The following is a 25,604-nucleotide window of genomic DNA, read 5'->3' as shown; positions in this document are numbered from 1 at the left end:
TCTCTGTTCCCAAAGGCAAAAAGAGTTTTTGAGGTGAGGTGGGGGATTATAGGGGTAAAGTAGCTCAGTTGGCTGGGTAGCTGATGCAGAGGGATGCCAGTGTGGGTACAATTCCTGAACTGGCTGAGATTACCGTGGAAGATTCTCCTTCTCAAACCTCTCCTCTCACCTGAGGTGTAGTGACCCTCAGGTTAAACCACAACTAGTCATCTGTAATGAGTCTAAGACCTCTCTATGGTCCTCTGGGGATGGGAGGACTTCACTAAATTTACGGGCAATAAACAATTTTATAATGGGATCACAATTCATCATGAATCTAATTAGCTTTATTTAGCTACAAATTTTGTTGGTGTTGTTCAGACTTGGTTTAAGAAGAGGCTTGGTCCCCTTGGCTTACCCACCAGACAGTAAAGCATGACTTTGACAAAGCCCTCTCAATAACCTCTTGAAGTTTAACCTAGATTTTAAGTTGAGCTTAGCAGTAAGATTAACAGCATTCTTCATTATTTAGAAATAAAACATAGACCTTTCAAATTCCACACATAAAATGATGTATGCAGAAATCCAGAATCTGTCTTAGTGAATGGTGGAACAGATTCAATGGGCTGAATGGCCTTATTCTGCTCCTGTATCTGTAGTCAATTTACCCTGCTCCTGCCCAGGCTACACTAAAACAAGAGTCTTACCGTTAGACAGGACCTTTCAAAAGTTGTTGGAGTAGACTGTTCATAGGTAAAGGGAACAACTGACAAGTGGGAGGCTTTCAGAAGTGTGATAACCAGAGTTCAGAATCATTACATTCCTTGTTCGACAGAAAGGCAAGACTGGAAAGATTAGGGAACAATGGCATGGACTGATTGGACCGATGTGTCTGTTTCCATGCTGTATGACTGTATGACTCCATGACTCTAACCACAGCATTTTATAACTTTTAGAGCATTACATGATCATATTGAACCACAAAACACAATAGAAAATGCCTATGCTGATGTATTTAAGTGCAAGTGAATTTTTACAAGTGTGGTCAACCACGATGACTAACAAACAACTCTTTAGCCCAGAAAATTTAAATTTATATTTGAGAAGTGTCATTCCTTCACAATTTACTTAGTACTAGAGATTTTCAAAAAAGTATCAATCCGGCCTTCACAACTCTCTGGGGTAGAGAATTCCAGATGTTCACAACTCTCTAGGAGAAGAAATTCCTTCACATTTCAGTTTTAACTGAGTGTCCTCTTATTGTGTAACTATGTCCCCCAGTTTGATACTTCCCCACTTGTGGAAAACCTTCTCAAAATCTACCCTGCAGAGTCCCCTCAGAACCTTATACCTTGTATCTTTCAGTAAGGTCACCCTTCACTATTAAAAACTCTAATAAATAAAGGCGTCGCCTGTTTAGCCTTCCTTGAACAATGATTGCATAATTTGAAACATTGACTCAAAAGTACCAGATGAATACTAATAAATGTCATGGCAAAATATTTTGGTGATTGCAAAAATTGCAATGACATCATCAGGCTGGGCTTGTCAATCCAGAATTGCAACCTTTACAGATGTTGTGTGTGAAGCTATTTCCACATTACTGTATGAATTGAACACCATTCCGAATGATGGTGTTGCACATACAGGCCATCTGGTCCGTCAGGCCTGCTCCACCATTCATGAACATCATGACTAATCTTTCTGTGGACTCAGATCCACTTAGCCACCCACTCCCCATAACCTGTAACTCCTTTACTGTTCAAAAATCTGACTATCTTTGTCTTAAAAACATTCAATGAGGTAGCCTCAACTGCTTCACTGGGCAGGGAGTTCAACAGATTCAACTAACCAGACCCTTCTCTCCAAATAAAACTCTCAGGCAGAATAATAATCACATTACGTCTTACAATTCAATGTTTCAGACCAACATTCAAGTTTTAAAACCAGAAGAAAAAAAGGACACAACACCAAGTGGGCAAAAAATCAGAAGAATGTGCAGAACAACAAGGGCATGACATCCATGTGAAGGAAGTAAAAAGAAGTATTGCAATTGGAAATGATGACATGAATCAAAAAAATGGGGAATGTTTAGAAATTTTAATTCTCTGAAATGGTTTTCTATTACGAATGAAGTGGTGTGTTACACCGAGAGCAACTTGTGTCTCCCAACATTTCCAATCATGTCACATCTAACACTGAATATTACAATGATAATCAAAAACTGTTTGTGCACTGGAACCTGCCATGGGGTGGCTGATGCGCCAAAGAGACAGTCAAGATGACACAGAATGTGACACTCCAGTTATCTGTGACTTTAGTAATGTTCCTTTCTATGGCAAAAAATAAGTCATCATATAATGCTTCGTTCCCACATGCTCTTCACATTAAATCTGAGATTGCTTAATGACTATTGTTTTGGAAAAATAAATCAGTTGAAAGAGGTGCATTCATTCACAGATTATCAACTACCCATTGCCAACTGTCCCTGGGAAAGGTGGAGGTTAGCTGCCAAATTAAACTGCTGCAGTCACACCGCAAGAGATTCAGGACTTTGACCTAATGACATTGGAAGAATGAGTGTAGTCCCAAGCCAGGATGGTGTGTGGTTTAAAGGGGAATTTGAAGGTGAGTGTGGCCAAGCATCTACTACATGGTAGACATTGCAGATGTGGAAGGCATTGTTGAGGGAGACTTGACAAGTTGCTGTTGTGCTTCTTGTAAATGGTACGATGATAGATAGCTTCCTTTGTTCTGCATATAATTCCAAACAGTGAAGAGTGAAATGATCCACAGAGAAACCCCAACACCATATCCCATTCACTTCAACTCTTCCAGAGTTCCTTGATACTCTGCTAAGGGCTGCCTTGTTGTGAAGGGCAGACTCTCTCACCTCTTAAGTTCAGCTCTCTTATCTATGCTTGGACCAAGGCTGCAATGAGGTCTGGAATCAAGCAGCCCTTACAGTACACAAACTGAACAGGAGTGAATATGTTATTGCTGAGTAAGTGCCCTGTGATAGCATTGTGAACCTTCTGTTACTATGCTGTTACTATGAGTAGCTACTCCTATCAGGAGGTTTACTGTCAGACTACAACACACTCATCTATTTTGTGCTATCCACTGTAACTCTGTGATGCCTTTCATACAACAACATCTAGGTTGATCTGGCTTTCTGCTACTTTCCACTCTGTCCTTTGGAGGAGATCACTCTAGATTTTCAGCTGTGATCGAGTGGTTGAAATTCTTGCCGTTTCTTTCTGGATGTCGTTTTTTCAAGTTGATTCAGTTCTTGCAACTTCAAGCATCTCTCAATTTGCCTTATTGTTGATATATGGAATAAGTCTTAACTTCCATATTTCATTGCTTATATTTTTCATCCACAAACATTTACTTATCATCTAGGTTTCTGAAGTATGCAGGAATGTGGATAGTATGTCTTCCACAAAGTTGACTTTTCTTGTTGTTAACACATCCTTGTCTTCACAAAATTACTTCTGGTTATCTTTATCTTGTTCTGACTTTGGCACTGCATCTACCATCTTCTGTTATCATTTATTCTAAATAGATAAACATATTTATTTGTTCCAGGGTGACACCATGTCCTTCAACTTTCATGCTAGTATTCTAATGTATTCCTTCTAACAACACATTGTTTCTGTCTTTTTGGTGTTCGTCTGCAATCCATATTCCAAACTTCTTGGTGTTACTTGATCAATGATATTCTCTAAGATCTTTTCTGCTTCTGCCAGTAGTACTGTGTCATCAAGGTACCACATCTTTATGTTCTTGCCTCCAATTTTTACCCCTGCAAGTATATTTAATTCTTTCAATATCTGTTCTGTTTCCAAATGGAATAATTTTGTTGACAGTACACAGCCTTGATCTAATTGCCTCTTTACTGGGAACATATCCAAATTCTCGCCTGGTCACTATTTGATTCCAATAAAGAATAAATCTCACATTTTCGCTGCCAAGATCATGTTTCAATAGGCTTTTAACTTTTGATATTAAGCACGACTAAATACTTTTTCATTGCCTGTAAAGTAAATGGAAATGTTATTGTTTACTTCTAAGTATTAATCGAAAATTGTTCTTTGATGAAAATGCCACTCCTTGTTCCTACTCCAGGTCTAGATAGTGACAATGCTTCGCCAATTTCTCCTTTAAATGCCTTATTATTCCATTCTATTATGATTTTCAAGATCACTTTAATGAGATGACTAATTAAGCTTATGGATCTAAAATTACGAGACAGACAATACGGTAATTGGCTGGTCTGGATTTGTCCTGCTTTTTGTGACTTGGATATATTTATGCAATTTTCCACATTGTCAGGTCGATTCTACTATTGCAGCTATATTGGAACAACATGGGTAATGACCTGGCTAGTTCTGGAGCGCAAACCTTCAGTACAAGCATGGGATCAAGGGTGATTTAGCAGTCTGGATTAGAAACTGGCTTTCTGTAAGAAGGCAGCGAGTGGTGGTTGATGGAAAATAATCAGCTGGAGTCCAGTTACTAGTGGTGTGCCACAAGGATCTGTTTTGGTACCACTGCAGTTTGTCATTTTCATAAATGACTTGAATGCAGGCATAGGTGGATGGGTCAGTAAGTTTGCAAATGACACTAAAGTCGGTGGAGTAATGGACAGTTTGGAAGAATGTTGCAGGTTGCAGGGGGACTTGGATAAACTGCAGAATTGGGCTGAGAGGTGGCAAATGGGAGTTCAATGCAGCTAAATGTGAGGTGATACACTTTAGGAAGAATAACAGGAAGGCAGAGGACTGGGTCAATGGAAAGATTCTTGGTAGTGTGGATGTGCAGAGGGATCTTGGAGTCCATGTACATAGATCACTAGAAGTTGCCACCCAGGTTAATAGTGCTGTTAAGAAGGCATACGATATGTTAGGTTTTATTGGTAGAGAGTTTGAGTTCCGGAGCCGTGATGTCATGCTGCAACTATACAAATCGCTAGTGCGGCCTCACTTGGATATTGGCATGTACAGTTCTGGTTGCTCTATTACAGGAAGGATGTGGAAGCAATGGAAAAGGTGCAAAGGAGATTTACCAGGATGTTGCCTGATCTGGAGGGAAGCTCCTATGAGGAAAGGCTGAGGGACTTGGGTCGGTTCTCATTGGAGAGAAGAAGGCTAAGAGGGGATTTCCTAGAGACATACAAGATGATCAGAGGATTAGATAGGGTGGACACTGTCTTTTTCCTAGGATGATGACATTGACTTGTACAAGGGGGCATAGCTGCAAATTGAGGCATGACAGATTTAAGACAGATGTCAGAGGTAGGTTCTTTACTCAGAGAGTGGTAATGGGGTGGGATGCCCTGCCTGCCAATGTAGTTAACTCAACCACATTAGGGAGATTTAAACAATCCTTGGATAAGCAATGGATGATGATGGGATAGTGTAGGGGGATGAGCTTAGATTAGTTCACAGGTTGGCGCAACATCGAGGACCGAAGGGCCTGTTCTGCACTGTATTGTTCTATGTTCTATGTACAAGCTGGTCCATTGCCTTTGTTATATCCTGAACATTCACATCAAATAGAGTGAACTGAATTAGCCATAGACGCATCCATGACACCAGGGAGGAAGCAGAGACGGATCATTCCCTCAGCACTTCTGGATGAAGATGGTTGCAAAGCCTCAGCTTAATCTTTTGCAATGACATGCTGGGCTGTCATCCTCTCACAAAGAAAGACATGATAGAAAAGAAAAGTAAGGTAAACAATGGAGAAGTTACATATTTAAATATTGCAAACATATTGGGAGACAGTGCCCACCTCAAATCTCAGTGTCCTACCGCAAAACTTTACTTCCCATTTCAAAATGAAGTCACACTCTTAAACTATTTACTGGCAGTTACTGACTTTTGTATCATGTTTTTAGATCACATTATGGGACAGTCACCACAACTTGTAACCTTTATTGGCCAAAACAATACTGAATCGGTGTTGCTTATTTACTTATGTTTTCCTATTTAGCACTATCCAAATCTACACCAGAGACTTTCAGCTTTTGTTTCAAGTTTCAGAATCTTCAAAATGAATTCCCCTAATCTAACACATAGAAAACAACTTGTAACCAGCCACAAAACAATTACTCAGATTGAAATGGATTGTTCACAACAGTTCATTTCACCACTGACTTCAATGACTGTTTGACCAACTGATGCATCAGAGTTTTTATGGTGTCATTAGAAAGGAATCTGTTCCAGATCTCTGGATGTAAAGGACAGCAACAGGTTTAGCACAGAAAGCGAGGAGGAAGAATTTAGAGAACGTTAAAGTTTGCAATTCATTAAGGTAAGGACGCTAAGGTCTCCCATCAAGTTACAAAAGACATTAAACAAAACAGAAAATATTAAATAGCACAGACAATGTGTTCTCATCTCTTATTCCTTGAGATGACATCCATTGCTTTTTCTGACTGTACTTCTTCAGCATCTTCAAATGTTTTTTTTTAAACTGTGTGAAAGTCACTATACCACTGCTATTACTTATTGTAGCAATTATGGTAAAGCCAGATATTAAGATAATAGAAAGGTAAATATATAAATAATTAGATCATTCAAAGAGTAACAAATCTTTGGATAGGCTAACATGATAAACTATAGGTCATCCAAATTACAGCTGGATTTTTAAGTCTAAAAAAATTATTAAACAAATTAGCTTGGGACTATGTGATCTATCTAACTTTTGTTTTTCTTGTATTCTTGGATATATCTTCCAATAAAATGACTACAATATTTATGATCATGATGATGATGACAGAGTCTCTAGGTTAAGGACATCAACACAAGCAATGCAAGATAGTGACGTGTATTTCAAACCCATGCCAATTTGAAATCAAGTTCAGGTAAGACATCCAATGCTGCAATTAGACTAACTGCTCAACATTTCATATCTCAAATCTCAGCATCCAGGTCTCAACACATTAGCCTGGCACTGATCAAAGGTTCACACCCTATAATCAGACTTTTTTTTCTAAATCTACTCACCTTTTCAAAAAAGAAAGCTCGCAACACAATCAATTAATTGCATAATGTGGACAATTGTCTACCATTGTGCATTTTTTCTTCAGTAAAGCAGTTTTTCAAATAACAATCCCATTGCACGTTATTTTTCCAGGTCCAGAAGCCCAAACATATCACTGATGGAATAACTCCAGAGAGGCCGCTATCCCGTCACCAAGTCACCCTTTATTCATGTATGCATGGTACTTGACACTGGTCTGGCTTCCTCAGAGCCAGTTCTCAGAGTGAACAGAACCTCTGTTTTCCTCTGTCAGTCAGGGCTCCCTGATTGGACCAGATTAACATGTCCAATCAGGGAACTCATATTGTATGAGATCCTCATGGACATCTCATTACAATCACTACAAATGACCCATATTTTGCAGTCAAAAGAGAAGCTGCCTGTAAAAATGTGGACAAAGTTAAACCAGGTTTATTTGGAAGCACTAGCTTTCAGAGCACTGCTCCTTCATCAGCGATCTGAAAGCTAGTGCATCCAAATAAACCTGTTGGAATATGACCTGGTGTTGTGTAATTTTTAACTTTGTCCACCCCAGTCCAATACCAGCTGCCTGTAAAAATGTGACCATCCCTCTGGTCGGATTTCCCTCTTTCCTGACAAGTCTATAAAATCAGTGCAAGGTCAGGGGTTGCCTTGCACACTGAAGCTGTGATGCTATGAAGCAGGAAAACAGTCAATCTCATTGAAATATTCGCACACAGCAACCGGGAAGTGAAAAGCATTTAACATGCATCACTTTTAATTTAAATTTTCAGATAATCCAACCATAATCTTTATTCGGTTATGGTAGAAACTACAGTAAACAAACTTTTTTTTTAATGTATTTTTTTCCCTGTGGAGAAATTTGATATACCATAATTAGATTTTCAAGGCCAGTGAGGATATTTATCCTTCGCAATGAAATTATAAATAATTAGAAATAGTTAACTCTCATTCAACAGAGCATAACTTCTTTCAAAGGTGTTGACAGCAAGTCAAAAGGCACAGGAAGGAAGCTTGTTAACAATTTAATTGATTTCCATTGAAGGTGGCAAGTTTTGCTCCAAAGGCAAACTTCTGGAGCAGCATAAAATCACTCTCAGCCAGTTCTAGTTGTCCATGTCATTCTGTACATGTGCAGACTCAGAAGTTGCCGTTAGCTTCAGTGGAGTTTTACCATCATTAATATTGCAAAATCTAAGACATAATTTCAATGAAAAAGACAGACATCTACAATGCTAATCATATCCATAAGATGACCTTAGATAAACACAAAGTAAAAACATAACTGCAATCAACTGGACCAAGCATTTGTTTCCAATTCTTTCTATACTCTAGGTGACTTGTGAAGATACTATGGCTTTACAAAGTGTATTTTGTCCTGGTTTTATTTTTGAAGAGGTGCAGTCTACTCAAACCCGATAAAGCAAAAAGCTTGTGAGGCTTTGTGTTTTTCTTAAAAGTTGCAATAATAGAAGCAGCTGAAATGGTTTGGGTTAAGCTCCCACAGAAGCAGGATTTTCAGTTTTAGCTTTCAGCAGTCGTTGGGGTCTTGAAACTGCAAGTGGAAACTCTTATATCTCTCTCTGTTACAGCTACAACCTGGGGTTCTCTTTCTGCTGCTAGAATTGCATGTGAGACAATTAATTTTATTGTATTTGCCTTTTCCAAGGGTGTGTTTATGGGATGTTACTATCTTAGAACAGTTTTAATTAGTAGTAGCTAATGTATATTTTATTTTGTTAAGCATTCTGATAAAGTTATAGTTAAACCAATTCTTCTCTTTTCTTTTTAGTTAATCTGTATTTTAACTGTAGTGTAAAAATAATGTGTGTTTTGCTTAATGTTGAGTAGTTTGACCAATCAAATTACATCTGGAACATGCCTTACACTTACCTTGATAATAAGAAAAAGTTAGGAGTTTGGTCTGGTCCATAACAGAATGTAAAAATGGTCTTCATTACATCAGGTAAGGGAAAACAGTAATCCACAAAATGGATGAACAAGGTGATTTAAATGAAATTAGACAGAAGTAAACAGAACGCACAAAGAAATTTAGGAGAATGGAGGAGTGAACCTCAGATGCAGAAATATAAACATATTTGGCAGCAGATTTAACAAGGTATCAAAAGTGGTCAAAAAGGGAGCTGCAAATGAGAATAGTTAAGACACCATACATGATAATAAGCATTGCCCAGTGCAAATACAAGTATAAACTGAAAGAATATTGAATCACTAGAAGATAAAAGGGGTATTGAACTTAAGTTGCTAAAAACAAGTAGTTAATGTACTCAATATTTTCAAGATCTTCAGTATAGAATAACAGGATGTCTAATTGTTATGGTATAAATGTTGTGGAAAATTTTAAGATCAATGTTGAAAAGGTACTAGACAAGTTAGAGGGAGTGAAAACAAATCCCTTAGGTCAGATAGCAATACTTAAGCATGTGGAAGACCACCAGGGAGGAGATATATACTGCACGAGACATCATTATTTAAAAGTTATGTACTGGCAAGTTGCCACAGGTTTGGAAGCAGGCAAAGCCTATGTCCAAGTGTTAACAAAGGAAAATAAATCATTTCTACATAACTGTGAGCCTATAATCTAACCTCTACATTAGCTAAAGTAGTCGAAACCACTTTAAAATAGTAGGATGAATGAATATTTGCACAGTAATAAGAATTAATCAACCAAATACAGAAAACATAAATCTGACCAGCCTCTAATTTTGGGAGAAATAGTAATAAAACCAATCATGGAAATCTTCAGGAAATTATTTGGAATTCCAGAATTTTTTGACCCATTAAAGATTTCAACAGTTGTATAGTGACTATCCATTTTACTGGTCCAGCCCAAAGATTTCCAAAGTGAGGGTTTGGACCCCATGTGAGGGCCCAAAATGACATTTTGAAGCAGCAAGCTCCAAAGCAGCATCAAGTTCTGCATCCTACACTTTCCCTGGTCTCAGAGGTCTTCTCCCCCACCTCCCTGCACCCCCATATCCCTCCCTCACTTCCAACAAAATAGTCATGACCATTTTCAGCCTTCAAAATGGAGTCACAGTGGGAAACTGTTTGGGAAACCAATCTCCCATCCACATCTGAAGAAGGAGCAGAACTCCAAAAGCTCGCGTTTTCAAATAAACCTGTTGGACTATAACCTGGTATGATTTTTGACTTTGTCCAACCCAGTCCAACACCAGCATTGCCACATCACACCATTCCAGTGATAGCACCTAACTATCTCAACTCATTTCAGCCTTCAGAAGTATGGGTAGGAGGTGACAGCAATACAGAGAACTGCTTCTTGGCATTAATCCTCAACTTGTTTTTTTTTGGCAGATTATATGTACATCTCTTCATCATTTTATTAATATTTTCTATCATTGGAAAAGGTCCTCTTTCATTTGCTGCAATTTAAGGCTGGAAGAAACAAGGCTTTTTTTGGACTATTTTGATAACTCCACCTAACAGAAGATTTCAGCTTTATAAGCACTCTCATGAATTGTGTTCAAGGCTTGCAAATTATCAGAACTCGTTACTTGAAAGGCTGCCTGATTGGAAAAGAATATGATCTCAGAGTTGCCAAACAAAAAAGAAATCTATTTTAATGTTTAATAATATTATTAAACATTGCCATTTGGAAACGTAATCTTGAACAATAGACCATTCAAACACTGTCTGGACTTCTGTTATTTGATTTACATAAATGACTTTGATACTGAAACCCAACACAGGACTATTAAACATGTAGCTGACACTACTCTAGGGATCATTTATGCAAATCGGCAGACAGTGAATAGCTAAAATGTAATACTGACCAGTGAATTTCCATGGTCTTGCATTAGGGGAGATAAGACCTGCATGGCCTTTAGGTGATGCAGAATTTGAAGACTCAGAATATTATGTTAACAGACAGTCATAATTTAAAGGTCTTAGAACTAGTTCTCATCTGCATTAAGTTTTTAAAAAGTGCATGTGTACTTCCTATTGTTTTTTGTTGTTATGAATTCTTCAACACACTTCTGCAATTATAACAAATTTGCTAGACTACAGTGTCTCCATTGGTGGGGCCATATACATCCACAGAACAGGTGTATACATTACAGGAAATTACAATAGAAATGATGGGAGGTTTATTCAGATATTAAGTTTTAAAATATATTATAGAAATGCAATTATTTGTATTTATTCAGGGATACAAGTTTTACTAGTTGGGCTAGCATTTATTCCCAATCTGTAGCTGCCCTTGAGAAGATGGTGGTGAGCTGCCTTCTTGAACTACTGCAGTCCATGTGCTGTAGGTTGACCCACAAAGCTGTTAGGGAGGGAATTCCAGGATTTCAATCCAGCAACAGTAAAGGGACTGTAATATATTTCCAAATCAGATGGTGCGTAACATGGAGGAGAACCTGATGGTTTTGGGGTTCCCATGTACTTAGTGCCCTTGTCCTTCTAGTGGTGTGGGTTTGGAAGGTGCTGTCTCAGGAAATTTGGTGAATTTCTTCAGTCGATAGTGCACACTGCTGCTACTGAGCATCAGTGGTTGAGAGAGTGAATGTTTGTGGATGCGGTGCCAATCAATTGGGCTACTTTGGCCTGGATGGTGTCAAACTGCTTGAATGTTGTTGCAGCTGCACCCGTCAAGGCAAATGAGGAGTATTCCATCACACTCCTGACTTGGGTCCAGCAGATAGTGGACAGGCTTTGGAAAATCAAGAGATGAGTTACCATTCCAGGATTCTTATCCTTGAACCTGCTATTTATTTGGCTTGTCCATTTCAGTTTCTGGTCAGTCGTAACCACCAGGATGTTGATAATGAAGAATTCAGCGATGGTAATACCATTTAATGTCAAAGGGGTTAGATTTTCTTTTCTTGGAGACAATCATTCCCTGGAAACTGTAAGGGCATACATGTTACTTGTCACCTTTCGACCCCCAAACCCACCTATCATCCAGGTTTTGCTGCATTTGAACATTAACTGTTTCAGTTATCAGAAGTCATGAAGGAGCATCCCCACTTCAGACCTCATGATTAGCAGCTGAAGATGGTTGGGTCTGGAACACTATCCTGAACAGAGATGTCCTGAAGCTGAGATGTTTGACCTCCAACAAATACAAACATCTTCCTTTATGCCAGGTTCAACTCCAATCAGTCGATTCCCAATTACTCCAATTTTGCTTGGGCTCCTTGATACCACATTCGGTCAACTGAGGTCTTAATGTCAAAGGCAGCCACTCTCTCTGAAATTGAGCCCTTTCGTCCACATTTGAACCAAGGCTGTAAAAAGATCAGAAGCCGATCAACCCTGGCAGGACCCAAACTGGGCATCAGTGAGCAGGTCCTTGCTGAGCAGGTGCTGCTTGATAGCACTGGTGATGACCTCTTCTACCATCTAACTGATGACTGAGAGTAGAGTAATGGGACAGTAATTGGCTAGGTTGGATTTTTTTCCTGTTTTTTTGAATACAAGATATACTTGGGCAATTTTCAAGACTGTCAGATGCATGCCATTGTTGTAGCTGTACTGGAACAGCTTGGCTAGGGGAGCAGCATCTCTTCTGTACTATTGCCGAAATGTGGTCAGGAGCCGTAGCCTTTGTAGTATTCAGTGCCTCTAACTGTTTCTATATACAATATGAAGTGAACTGAATTGGCTAAGGACTGGAATCTGCGATGCCAGTTGAGGTGGAACATTAACTGAACACTTCTAGCTAAAGATTGTTGCAAATGCTTCAGCCTTACCTTTTGCACTGATGTTCTTTGCTCCCCCATCGTCAAGGATGAGGATATTTGTGGAGCTTCCTCCTCGAGTACAAATATCAAAATGAAAGCAACAGCAAGTTAAGGAGTTATGTCTCATGAAATGCTGTGAGAAATGGTACTGGTTGGACAAACTATTTTCAACTTTGGTTTCCATAGCATAGAGATGTGCAAACATTATAGATGAGTAGATAGCACCAAGAATTATTCCAGTACTAAATTAAAGACTACAACATAGCCACTGGGACACATTCTAGTTATTCTTGGAATAAATTCCAATGAATTATATCTTAAATTCTATCTTCCTTCCCAGTCCCATTGTAATCACATTTCAGGGTGACATAAAAGATCACACAATGGAGACATCACAATACTTACATCAGAGTTGCTAGTAAATCAATCCGTAAGACAAAAAGCCAACACTGTGCTTCTGATTTCCCAGCCCGTTTGCCCATACTAGACATAATGGTTAGAGATCCCATCAGCAACTTACTAATTCACCTCAGAGCCATGTTTTGATATCCATGCATAAGTTCCACAACTAGATTTTCAAAAAGAATACTAAGAACCAGACAGCCATGCACTCATTAGTCTGCGTTGATCCAATAAACAGCTCCAATTAAATGAAAGCAGCTAGGTCCCAAGTTTGATCCATAATCTGCACTGTTAGTTGATTTTATCTAGGGAGGCAGTAGAAAATGATACATTTGGTCTTGGTTAAGGAAGAACGCTTGGGAGCATGGATATATATGACAGAGGGAAGATGGTTCCTTCTGCTGTTTGATGTACAGTGACCCTGCTGGACATATACAGGCCCCCCGAGCTGGGTCATGACAGGATTAAGCTACAATTTCCCTTCACTCCGAGCCTCTCATGAATATCTTCCAAAACTCAATGATAAAATTAATTATAATTAAGAATGACTTGGGCTTCTCCATGTTATCCTCAGGGAGAATGCAATGTTAACAGAAAAAAGACAGGGATGAAACAAAACAAACGCTCAAGGAAACAAAGGCATTCAAATTCACAGACAAACTTCTACATGTTTGCCATGGTTCAGCAGTTCCATGCTCCCCTATAGCACAAGCCCTGGGTTCAAGCACAACTTCGAAGATGTGAGACTATGAAATGGGCTAACACTAGAGTGCACTGCAATGGGGCCAAATAGTAATAGGTGCTACTATTGTGCAGTCCCAATAGACAGCTGAACAGTAATAGATGTTCTCTTCAAACTATCACTAGATTTTTCAATGGGGGAGATAAGAGACCCCATAGTACTTTTTGAAATGTAGGTGGGCTTCCATTGATTTTTGTCAACATTATCCAACACTTGATAAAGAATCTAATTATCTATTTTTGTTGTTCTTTATCTGCATTTCTTATAATAGTGGTACTACTAGATTTCAAAAATGATTCATTTGTCTTTAGAGTGCTTTATAATGTCTTGGGAAGGGTGCTATGTGTAAGTGCAAGTTACTTGTTACTTATTTCTTTTGCCAACATGCAAACACTACAAAACATGGCACACATGCACAATCACATTATCTAGCAATACTGTGCAACACATTCCAATAAGCTAACTACGGGATTACTTGATATTCTCCCAAACAAAAAAATCAACAACCTACATGCATTATAAACAGCTGCCGCATACGCACTGCAACAAGCTTACAACCCATTATATCTCATTTAATCATTAAATAAATATTACCCATCATTCCCACAATGCATACTTAGGGTTCATGTAAATAACACGAAAGTCAAGTATTCTTGTGAAATTGATCCATTCATTACAGATAAATAAAGAAGGAAAGAATTTGGGACCAAAATAACAAATCCCCTTCCACATGCTTTTCTTTTGCCTCAACCTATTCCTTCCAACAGTGATTGACATGGCCCTCAAACTGTCCACATTATTTCCCATATTTTGCTCTCAATCCATCCCCTTCCACTCACAATCACAAAAGGTTGCCTTTTGTTCTCACCTTGCACCCACCAGCCTTTGCATTCAACACATCTTTGTCCACCATCTATGGTAGGACATCACTATCAGAAACACCTTTCCATTCTAGCCTGCAGAATGGACTCTGCAAACATCCCCAGGACATGTCAGCTCTCAGAACACCTTTGCATGCAAACACAGGAGTTGCCACACTTCTCCTCATGCCTCTTCCTTTCTTACCATCCAAGATGTCAAATTCTGCTAGATTTAAAATAGTGATGGAAAAGGATAGATCAGATCTAAAAGTTGAAGTTCTAAATTGGAGAAAGGCTAATTTTGACGGTATTAGGCAAGAACTTTCAAAAGCTGACTGGGGGTAGATGTTCACAGGTAAAGGGACGGCTAGAAAATGGGAAGCCTTCAGAAATGAGATAACAAGAGTCCAGAGAAAGTATATTCCTGTTAGGGTGAAAGGAAAGGCTGGTAGGTATAGGGAATGCTGGATGACTAAAGAAATTGAGGGTTTGGTTCAGAAAAGGAAGGAAGCATATGTAAGGTAAAGACAGGATAGATCGAGTGAATCCTTAGAAGACTATAAAGGCAGTAGGAGTATACTTAAGAGGGAAATCAGGAGGGCAAAAAGGGGACATAAAATAGCTTTGGCAAATAGAGTTACGGAGAATCCAAAGGGTTTTTACAAATACATAAAGGACAAAAGGATAACTAGGGAGAGAATAGGGCCCCTCAAATATCAGCAAGGCGGCCTTTGTGTGAAACCGCAGAAAATGGGGGGGATACTAAACGAGTATTTTGCATCAGTATTTACTGTGGAAAAGGATATGGAAGATATAGACTGCAGCGAAATAGATGCTGACACCTTGCAAAATGTCCATGTTACAGAGGAGGAAGTGCTGAATGTCTTGAAACACAAAGGTGGTTAAATCCCCAGGACCTAATCAGGTATACCCTAGAACTCTGTGGGAAGGTAGAGAAGTGATTGCTGGGCCTCTTGTATTTGTATTTGTATCATCAATAGTCACAGGTGAGGTGCCAGGAGACTGGAGGTTGGCAAACGTGGTGCCACTGTTTAAGAACGGTGGTAAGGACAAGCCAGGGAACTATAGACCGGTGAGCCTGACCTCGGTGGTAGGCAAGTTGTTGGAGGGAATCCTGAGGGACAGGATGTACATGTATTTGGAAAGGCAAGGACTGATTAGGGATAGTCAACACGGCTTTGTGAGTGGGAAACCATGTCTCACAAACTTGATTGAGGTTTTTGAAGAAGTAACAAAGAGGATTGATGAGGGCAGAATAGTACATGTGATCTATATGGACTTCATTAAGGCATTCAACAAGGTTCCCCATGGGAGACTGGTTAGCAAGGTTAGATCTCAAGGAATACAGGGAGAAGTAGCCATTTGGATACAGAACTGGTTCAAAGGTAGAAGACAGAGGGTGGTGGTGGAGGGTTGTTTTTCAGACTGGAGGCCTGTGACCAGTGGAGTGCCACAAGGATTGGTGCTGGGTCCTCTACTTTTTGTCATTTACATAAATGATTTGGATGTGAGCATAAAAAGTACAGTTAGTAAGTTTGGAGATGACACCAAAATTGAAAGTGTAGTGGACAGCGAAGGTTACCTCAGATTACAACAGGATCTTGACCAGATGGGCCAATGGGCCGAGAAATGGCAGATGGAGTTTAAATCAGATAAATGCGAGGTGCTGCATTTTGGGAAAGCAAATCTTAGCAGGACTTATACACTTAATGGTAAGGTCCTAGGGAGTGTTGCTGATAAAAGAGACCTTGGAGTGCAGGTTCATAGCTCCTTGAAAGTGGAGACGCAGGTAGATAGGATAGTGAAGGCAGCAGCATTTGGTATGCTTTCCTTTATTGGTCAGAGTATTGAGTACAGGAGTTGGGAGGTCATGTTGCAGCTGTACAGGACATTGGTTAGGACACGGTTGGAATATTGCGTGCAATTCTGGTCTCCTTCCTATCCAAAAGATGTTGTGAAACTTGAAAGGATTTTGAAAAGATTTACAAGGATGTTGCCAAGATTGGAGGATTTGAGCTATAGGGAGAGGGTGAACAGGCTGGGGCTGTTTTCTCTGGAGCGTCGGAGGCTGAGGGGTGACCTTATAGAGGTTTATGAGGGGCATGAATAGGATAAATAGACAAAGTTTTTTTCCCTGGGGTCGGGGAGTCCAGATCTAGAGGGCATAGATTTAGGGTGAGAGGGGAAAGATATTAAATGGACCTAAGGGGCAACATTTTCACGCAGAGGGTGGTACGTGCATGGAATGAGCTTCCAGAGGAAGTGGTGGAGGCTGGTAAAATTGCATCATTTAAAAGGCATTTGGATGGGTATATGAATAGGAAGGGTTTGGAGGGATATGGGCTGGGTGCTGGCAGGTGGGACTAGATTGGGTTGGGATATCTGGTCGGCATGGACGGGTTGGACCGAAGGATCTGTTTCCATGCTGTACATCTCTATGACTCTATGCTCCCTTGTTTTACATCAATTTCTGTTAAGGTATTGTGTTCACTGCTCAAAACGCCAGTCTCCCCCTTTGCTGGAGACCAAACACAAGTTGGATAACTGCTTTGCAAAATATTTCCATTCAATCCACAAATATGACTCAAAGCCTACAACTGCCCACCATTTTAATTCTCCACGTTGTTCCCATTTTGACATTAACCATCAACCATCCTGTAGTATTCCAATGCAAGCTCGTAGATCAGCACCTCATTTTTCAATTTTATAGCAGCGACAACTCTTTTCATCAGTCATTAATCTCCCACTCAATCACATTCTTACCCTTTTGTTCTTTTGCCCATCCTCCCCGCTTTCAATTGCTGAAAACTTGTTACATTGCAAACTTTTCCCAGCTCTGCTGAAAGGTCATTGACCTGAAACATTTAACCCATTGTTTCTCTCTCCACAGATGCTGCCTGAACTTTTAGCTGTTTCCAGAATTTTCTGTATCCATATCAAATCCTCTAGCTGTGTTTAGTGCAAGTCTAACAAATTATTTTTCAATAGTGGAAGGAATGATCTTTGGAGCTGAGGAATATGTATCTCTCCACTTCAGAAACTCAGTGATTGCATTAACTGCTTGCCTGTCAGCTAGAATACTTTCTGATGCAGAATAAAACTTCCTCCATTTTTTACCAGGATGCACCTTAATCGTAATTTAGCAGTTTCTGAATTTCCAAAGTCGTTCATTGTGTGAATGCTGAAGACATATGTTCTTTTCAAAGAACACCATTGTCATACCAATTCGACTGATTACTTCCCATATAATTGTATGGACTCTGTGATCATAAGTTCGGTACCAAATAAACAAAAGTTAGTCATGGGCTGTGGTTCGTGTCGATGTGGACTAGATCCCTGAAACGTAGGAGAATTCTCTCAAGCCCTGCAAATCACCTCCCCTCTCCAATAAATTAGGAAGTTGATATTTGAAGAGCTGGTATTTGGGATAAATGAGACACAAAAATGTTATTTAGAAATTGGGCTATTCACTGCAGAAACTGGGAGTGCTCCCCAAAGCAAAGTTAATCAATAAAAATATATTAAAAGTTTTCATTTTCAAACTTGTACATGTCAGTAAATCGAAATTAGACAGGAAGGTACAAAAACTATCCCTCTCTACAGACAATTCAGTAATGTCACAATTTATCTTGAAAATTTATCCCGTCAATCTCTTTGGGTGAACATATTTCTTTCTCTGTACCCAACCTGTACTCTAACATTGTTATATATAATGTACTAAACTATCAAATAGGTAGCAAAGGGAGTTGCAGACAAGTTCTAGTGAAAACAAAGCTTCTTCCATTCTTGTCCCTCTATCACAGTTTGTTTTCACTGAGCTTCCTGTTAATCAAATAGATACAATGTATTAATTTAACACTAATTAGTCAAATAATATTTCTCTGCTCATTTAAAATATTTTTAGCTGAAGTATTCTTGGCTCTACTGAGCTACAAACTTTAAAAATCACAGTTTTGGCATGAATGCAGCAGAACAGTATAACAGTGTCTCGCTGTGTTTTGTGTCAATGACAGTGATATTTCAGCAACAAGTTACAAGTTATTTTAAAACCTTGCAAAGAAAACAGTAAAGGCCAGAGAAACCCCTACTTTCAACGTGATCACCAGATGGTAATGTGTGGAAAGGAATGGGAGTCAGAGACCACTATTGTCCCCTTCATCCAATAAATCTTTGTGCAATTTGGAAAAGTAAACATATCAGATGCACTTCTGTACTTCAATCCATCCGCATGTGGAATCTACCTTTCTTCAAAACTGAGACATCAAATTAGCTCAATGGAAACCATCAATAATTACATCTCAGTTTACCTTGTATCTTTGAGAGTCATTGGTAGCTCAAAAAGTAAAAGTGCTACCACTGCTGATCTGAACTGAATGGTTCAAAAATATCCCAAGCTATTCTTCCCCAGTTTGTGCAACATGAGCTGAATTTAACTAGAGCCAAAGCACGTTCAATACAATTGGCTCATTGGTCTATTGGTTAAGCAGAGCTTAAACAAAGACTCTCATATTCCATCCAATATCCGGAAACTCCTGCTTAAGGTGTGTGGGCATCAGGCAAAGGCAGGTCAAAATGCCGGTTATCATTCACATCTAGTCTGATGCATGAATATCAGTAACTGCCTGAAATCTATACAGTCACATCCTAGAACAGTCAGAGAACGCTCAGGGAAACAGAACAGTATCAGGAAAAGGGAGGATGAAAAAAAACCTTACGAATAAATAATGAGTAAATTATCCAATCTGTCTTTCTTTAAAGAAAATCAGAACAAAAAATTGTGATGTGATTTCAAAGTTGAAGACCAGGAGCATTGGAGAGTTTTTTTATATATCTACATCCTCGCCCCTCATTAAGAAATAATTATCCCCCAACAAAATCGTCAAAACACAAAAACATTAAAGCCCAGATGTAAAAACTTACTGAAATATCTTCGCCTGTGACAACAACCTTGACGAGAACAATCTAAAAATACTTCTCCGAAAGAAACATTTCTAAAATAGTTACGTGCAAATGATACAGCAAACTGTGAGAGACATTCAATTCTGTGATTCTCGCTCCTGGAATGTCTTCACTCTCCACTTCCTAATTGAAGTTATACAAATTTATTAAGGGGGGGGTGGGTGGGTGAGACAATCCCATTGCTCTGACCAGCAACTGTTCAAACCTCTACAGACACTCCGAGTGGAGGATGGTGCCAGTTCCACCTGCCGTCTGGATAAACAATGTCTCCTTTCCGACTCGAAAGACATATAAAGCGCAGGCAAATGAATGGAATTGTTGGAAAGCTTATGGGGAGGGCAGCAGACTGGCAAGGTCACCTTCTAGTCCCCAATCGAGGGGCGGCGCCATCAGATCTGGCCTGGACAAGGCGACACAGACCCAAGCATGACATCCCCAATACAACATCACACACCGCCCCAACCCCTCCTCAAACAAACCAGCGGAAAGACCACACGGCTGCTGAATCGCAGCGGCCCAGGGAGAGAAACAAAATCAAGTGGGCCATCCAAATCCCAGGAGAGGGGCTCCTGGTAGCCCGAGGGCACAATTCCCTCCCTTCCATTTCTTTGCGATGTTCTTGTCATTTCCCATGTTACAGAACATCAATCATCCAGAGCGCTGGTGTCTCCGGGTCTGATTTACTAAACATTAGCAAGCGAATACAATTACACTGCTCAGACCGAAGGTCCCGTTCCGCAGAGGTTTACAAAATACCACAGCACAGCAGCCGACTGTCTGACATAAAGTTGGAACCAGCAACCGGAACATTCCAAATTAACCCGAAAGACATTCACACCATCACGGGGGGGGGGGGTTTGTCCTGTAAACCTTGGCTCATTGCTACATTAACGGTTAAGGAAGGATCACTACCTCAGTCAATTTCCACTCGGAGGTTACATTCCAACCCCCCAAAAAAGCTATCTGTCTCATTTATTACCAACATAAATAAAAACAATCTTAAAAGTTATCTAATTAACCCGCCGCCCAAGTTAGAGCCATCTATAAATAAAAGTCCGCTGTAACGTTACTGACTGATACTGTACACCGTCAAGTGTTGGGAGGCAGGAAGAAAAGTTAATAAACATTTTAGGAATACAGCTTTTTTAAAAAAAACGCGCCGATCTCGCAGTCATAAAACAAGCAAATGTAAATTGTACCGAACCCAGCTTTATTTCCACAAACCAATCGTCCCTTACCTATTTGTTTCCATCCTAGAGTTTTTTTAAAAGAAATCTTTTGTTTTGTCACCCTCATAAGCATATTACATACCCCGCTAAATTGTCTGAATGACTTATACTTTCTTGCTGTGTGTATGTGTGTATGTGTGCTGTGAGTAGATAGGGAGCTAGTCTCACATAGTGGCCGCTGAAATGAAGCACACTGGCGGAGCGTGGCACCATCTTCACTGCGCTGCTGCTGATCGATCATTGAACCGAACAAAGGCAGGGATCAATTTCTAATACGTATCAATCGAAAGCTGCGACTTTCCTCTCACCGAGCGCCTCCAAAAACCCACAAAAAAGCCCGTGCCCAGCCCGTGTTGGGCGGCGCTGACCCCCTCTCCCTCTCCCCTTCAGATTCAGGGGGTAAAAGCGAGAGCTTTTCTCACTAACCTGGAGGCGCCGTAGATCAAATTTCTTCCAATATTGAAACATCGATCCCACATTGGCGGCCATCTTGAGGGATATTGAAGCGATATTTTCTCTTTATTTTTTTCCTTCGGCTCCTCTCAATACCCGGCCTGGATTCCCGCCTCCACTGGCCACTTCAAATAATACACAGAAGAGGCAACTCCAAACCCCCCACATACACAGAGAGACACACTTACTCACTCACTCACTCACACACACAGAGAACTCAGGGGTTACAGTCACTGCTGCCAAACCCCGGCTCCTGCCTCATCTCTTCTTTTCCCCCCCTTTTTCCTCACGCCCCCTTTTCTCCTCTCTGAAGGAGATAAAAACAGTCTTCCTGGATTTTTGTTTAGAAATTGTTGTTGAACTTCAATTTTTCCGAAGAGCTTGATTTTTAATCAGATTATCACAAACAGCAAAGTGAACATTTAGCAGTGTGGGCGGGTCATGACAAACCTTTTGAGCAAACTGCGGCATCTTTTACCAATATTCCACACAGATTTTACACATCTCGTACCTATCAAGATGCACTTTTCTGAGGAGTCACTTTTTTGCCATCTTTAACGTGCGGTGGCGCTTTCATCTGGATTACAAATGCAATGAGGCAACCTTTGGGAGGGGGGGGGGCGTGATTTCCCTCCACTTTAGAAAAATCTTGTCACTTTTTCTCCAGTGTTTACACTATACTTTCAGATAATGTGTTATTGAAACGGTGAGAACCTCACTATATTATTTATGTCTATTTGTGTACCGATGATTTCAGTGAGTGGCGGAGCCACACTGTGGGCGAACGGATGGTGATTTGATCGCTTTGTCAGCTCTGTTCCAGAATGACTGGACAGTGTCCAGCCACCGGCTCCAACCCTCAGGATCTGAAGTAGCTTCAGCAACTTTCAGCTTCCTTAGATTTTTTTTCTCTCTCTCTTGGATTAAGTTTGCTTTTATTAACATTGTTTTCTCCAAGAGACCCGCAGCAGGGAAATCAAAAAGAGAAGACCACCTGGTTATATGACTCGGGTGTATAATTCCTTTATGTCCTACTTTGATGAGTCTGCGGCGACATGAAAGGTTACAAATTCCAGCTGCAAATTGCCTTCCGTTGCGCGACCGACTTTTATCTGGAGCCGGTGTTCCACACAGGGACCACCCACACGCTCTGCTCTCACAGGATGCTGAAGAGTCAGTTTGACTGCATTTTTTGTGCATGTGTGTTGTTGTTGGTAAATTTAATGCGCCGTCCTATCCCATGCGCTGGAGTTCCGGCTGCCTGTTACAAGCAACTCGATGCAGAACGGCGCCAGTGTTGAACTGACAGGAACAGCTACAAATGTTACTTGTTGTCGTGCATCTACTTTGATACTTCACCGAGGCTCCAAACTTCGACGATTTGTCCCTCGGTTGCAAACTTTTGGGAAATCGGAGGGGAAAAGTGCACATCTCTTGTTCGACAGATATCCTGCTTTATTTTGGAGCTGCTACTTTGTGTATATATATAGTACATTTTTAATGTCGCGAAAAACAGCATTTTGATCAATTGCGAGTCACGACTGCCTTTATTCTGCGAGAGTTCATAAATTTTTATTGATAATAAAACTATAGTAATAGTAATTTTAATAAACAATTCCATCAATAGTCTATTGACATTCTCATTTATACGTTTTAACCAGTTCCAACCAACGTTCTGTGTAGAAACACACAAATCTTTCTCGTTTGCAATTTCAAACATGTAAGTAAATTAAATCCCCATCTTTTTCTGAGGATTATAACCAGTGCTTTAAAATTTTCTTGCTGCACAGTTTGTTTCACGTGGGAAAATACTGAAAGTGGCGACTCTGCATTTGCAAAGCGTGTTGTGGCTGATGCATTGTGACCTGACGCTTATATTAGCAGTTATAGCTGCACAATATAATCAAACCAGTTAACAGACCTGTTCCTGGTCTATTATAGTCCATTATAGTCTACACCCAGCGCCCTCGAAAACAGTAACTCAACAAAATCAAGTTCACCAAACGCATCCTAAATCTCGCGCTTTTTCTCCGGTTCGAAGTATTCATTGTTAGAATTGAAATTTTAATTTAATTAGACCCCACCTAAAGCACTTTCCTGGAATGATGTTTTTGCTCAGCATCAGATTTGACAAAGTTGGATTGAGTGAGACAACCTCACAAGATATTTTCATAGTGCGGATTGAGGCCGGTCAGCCCACCACGTCTGCACCAACCCTCTGAAGAGCATCCCATCCAGAACCCACATTAGCACTGCCAATAATAGTTTAGCCAATCTGGACCCCTATTTTTACACTCAAAGGACAATCTATCTTCTTGTGTGCTGTAGGGACAGATGATGATTGCATCAATTCATCCTTTAGTCCTTGGAGTCAAAAAACTCTTAGTTAAAGAGTTAATATTGCTCACCTCAACCCTGAAATGCATTTATCATTATAATGAATACTGTTTTTTACAGGTCTATATCAATCCTTCTAAATGTTCCATTTTGAAACACTCCATTAGGGTAAAATTTTCTCTCTGGTTACACCTTTCTGACTCCCTTTTACTTCTGCCAAAATATTATGCACTTTAATCCATTTCACGCGAAGTGGGCAATGTGGGCCCAAATGTTTTTGCCCATGCCTAACTGCCCTTGAGGAGATAATGTGTCACTTTCTTGAACTGATGCAGTGCAGGGTGAGTAGATACACACAACACTGTTACACGGGAGTTCCAGGATTTTGACCCAATGACAATGGAGGAACGCTGATATTGTGGCATGTGGTAGGGTGCATTATGTGACCTAGCAACACTGAATGTAAGAGATCATTGTTTATCCAATACTTCTTATTAGCCCTGGAGGATTTAAATTTTAGAGGATAGTGAGGTTATCAGGGTTGGAGGATTTGAACTATAGGGAGAGGTTGAATAGGCTAGGGCTGTTTTCCCTTGAGCGTCAGAGGTTGACGGGTGACCTGATAGAGGTTTATAAAATCATGAAGGGCATGGATCGGATTAGTAGACCAAGTCTTTACACTGGGGTGGGGGAGTGCAGAACTAGACAGCATAGGTTTAGGGTGAGTGGGGAAAGATATAAAAGAAACCTAAGGGGCAACTTTTTCATGGAGAGGGTGGTACATATATGAATGTGCTGTACATCTCCATAACTCTATATAACTATATATCGCCTGCATGCTACATTTGAAGACACTTGGCGGGGTGAAAGGTAAATGTTGAGGAGGAAGTGCAGATCCACTGATTATATGATAACAGGCTGCAACAATCCCCTCCACCCCTGCATAAAATATGGAAACTCCCCCTAAGCGGAGAAAGGCATTCTTGGCAGGCAGAAGGTTCAACCTTGGCTACTCCACAAGTAATACTGAAAAGAAGAAATGATGGCACTTTCAGTGCTTTGACTTCAGTGGAAGGAGGAATGCTGGAAACAATTTATGATGAATCATATAATGTGAAGGTGGGAAATGTTTTCCTTCTCCTCCCTATATTTCAATTGTTCATAGAGTTGTAGACATTACAGTGAACACTTACCCAGCATTAGTATAGGGTTACAACGTCTTTTACAGTTTCAAAGATGTTGTTTGTTTGGCACCATTTAGAGTTGGATATTACAGCCTGAAATCAAAATGTTAACTACATTCCATACATATAATGTATGAGTCCACTCCCATCAGGAGATATAATTTGGAACTTTGTCAAGACTTGTTATTTTTAGGTAAAGCAATGCCTTTCTTAATTACCTTATTTGGGAAAGATAATTCATCTCATTTTTCCCCAAAGGGAGATATAAACAATGGGTGGGGTCCCATGAAGTTTTTGAATCAAGGTATATTGTTCTAACAGAATGCCAAACTAAAGCATACATAAGTCATTTACCACATAGCAGCAGTCCTGCATACAATTCCAACATCTTGTTAACTCTTCCTCTTGAATTAATCAACTCATATGTACTCATATATAATGAGCAATAAATCTGTTTCATGCTGTACTCTGTCATTATGTTCCAGTTAAAAATTGAACTGTAAGTGCAATGGATATTGTAAATGGGTGATATGCCCAGGAAAATTCTTTCATACACCGTTCTCTGTCTCTGTCATGGATTATATAATATAAACACTGTTACTTCCAACATTATCAATAGATGTGTGCTATTACTTCTCTCTGTCAGTACAGTGCTTTTAACACATCTT

General features: G+C 39.9%; 1 protein-coding gene across 11 annotated transcripts in view; it reads right to left on the bottom strand.

The window, feature by feature from the left end:
- Positions 1–21,945, bottom strand: part of cux2b (cut-like homeobox 2b) — a 329,671-nt gene extending 307,726 nt beyond the window's left edge. For 4 of the 11 annotated variants that reach the window (XM_072587522.1, XM_072587519.1, XM_072587535.1 and 1 more), the window contains exon 1: positions 21,389–21,575. In XM_072587522.1, the coding sequence (XP_072443623.1) occupies positions 21,389–21,441 (53 nt within the window). In that variant the 5' untranslated portion in view covers positions 21,442–21,575. Of the gene's footprint in view, positions 1–19,694; positions 19,841–20,971; positions 20,991–21,130; positions 21,287–21,388; positions 21,578–21,926 lie in introns of those variants that run through there. The other 7 variants (XM_072587516.1, XM_072587517.1, XM_072587530.1 and 4 more) reach the window with 6 other exon arrangements.
- Between the last annotated feature and the right edge of the window lie 3,659 nt (positions 21,946–25,604).

Source organism: Chiloscyllium punctatum, chromosome 17, assembly GCF_047496795.1.
Source record: "Chiloscyllium punctatum isolate Juve2018m chromosome 17, sChiPun1.3, whole genome shotgun sequence".
In the NCBI taxonomy this organism is placed as follows: domain Eukaryota; kingdom Metazoa; phylum Chordata; class Chondrichthyes; order Orectolobiformes; family Hemiscylliidae; genus Chiloscyllium; species Chiloscyllium punctatum.
This window is presented reverse-complemented; position numbering and strand designations above follow the sequence as displayed.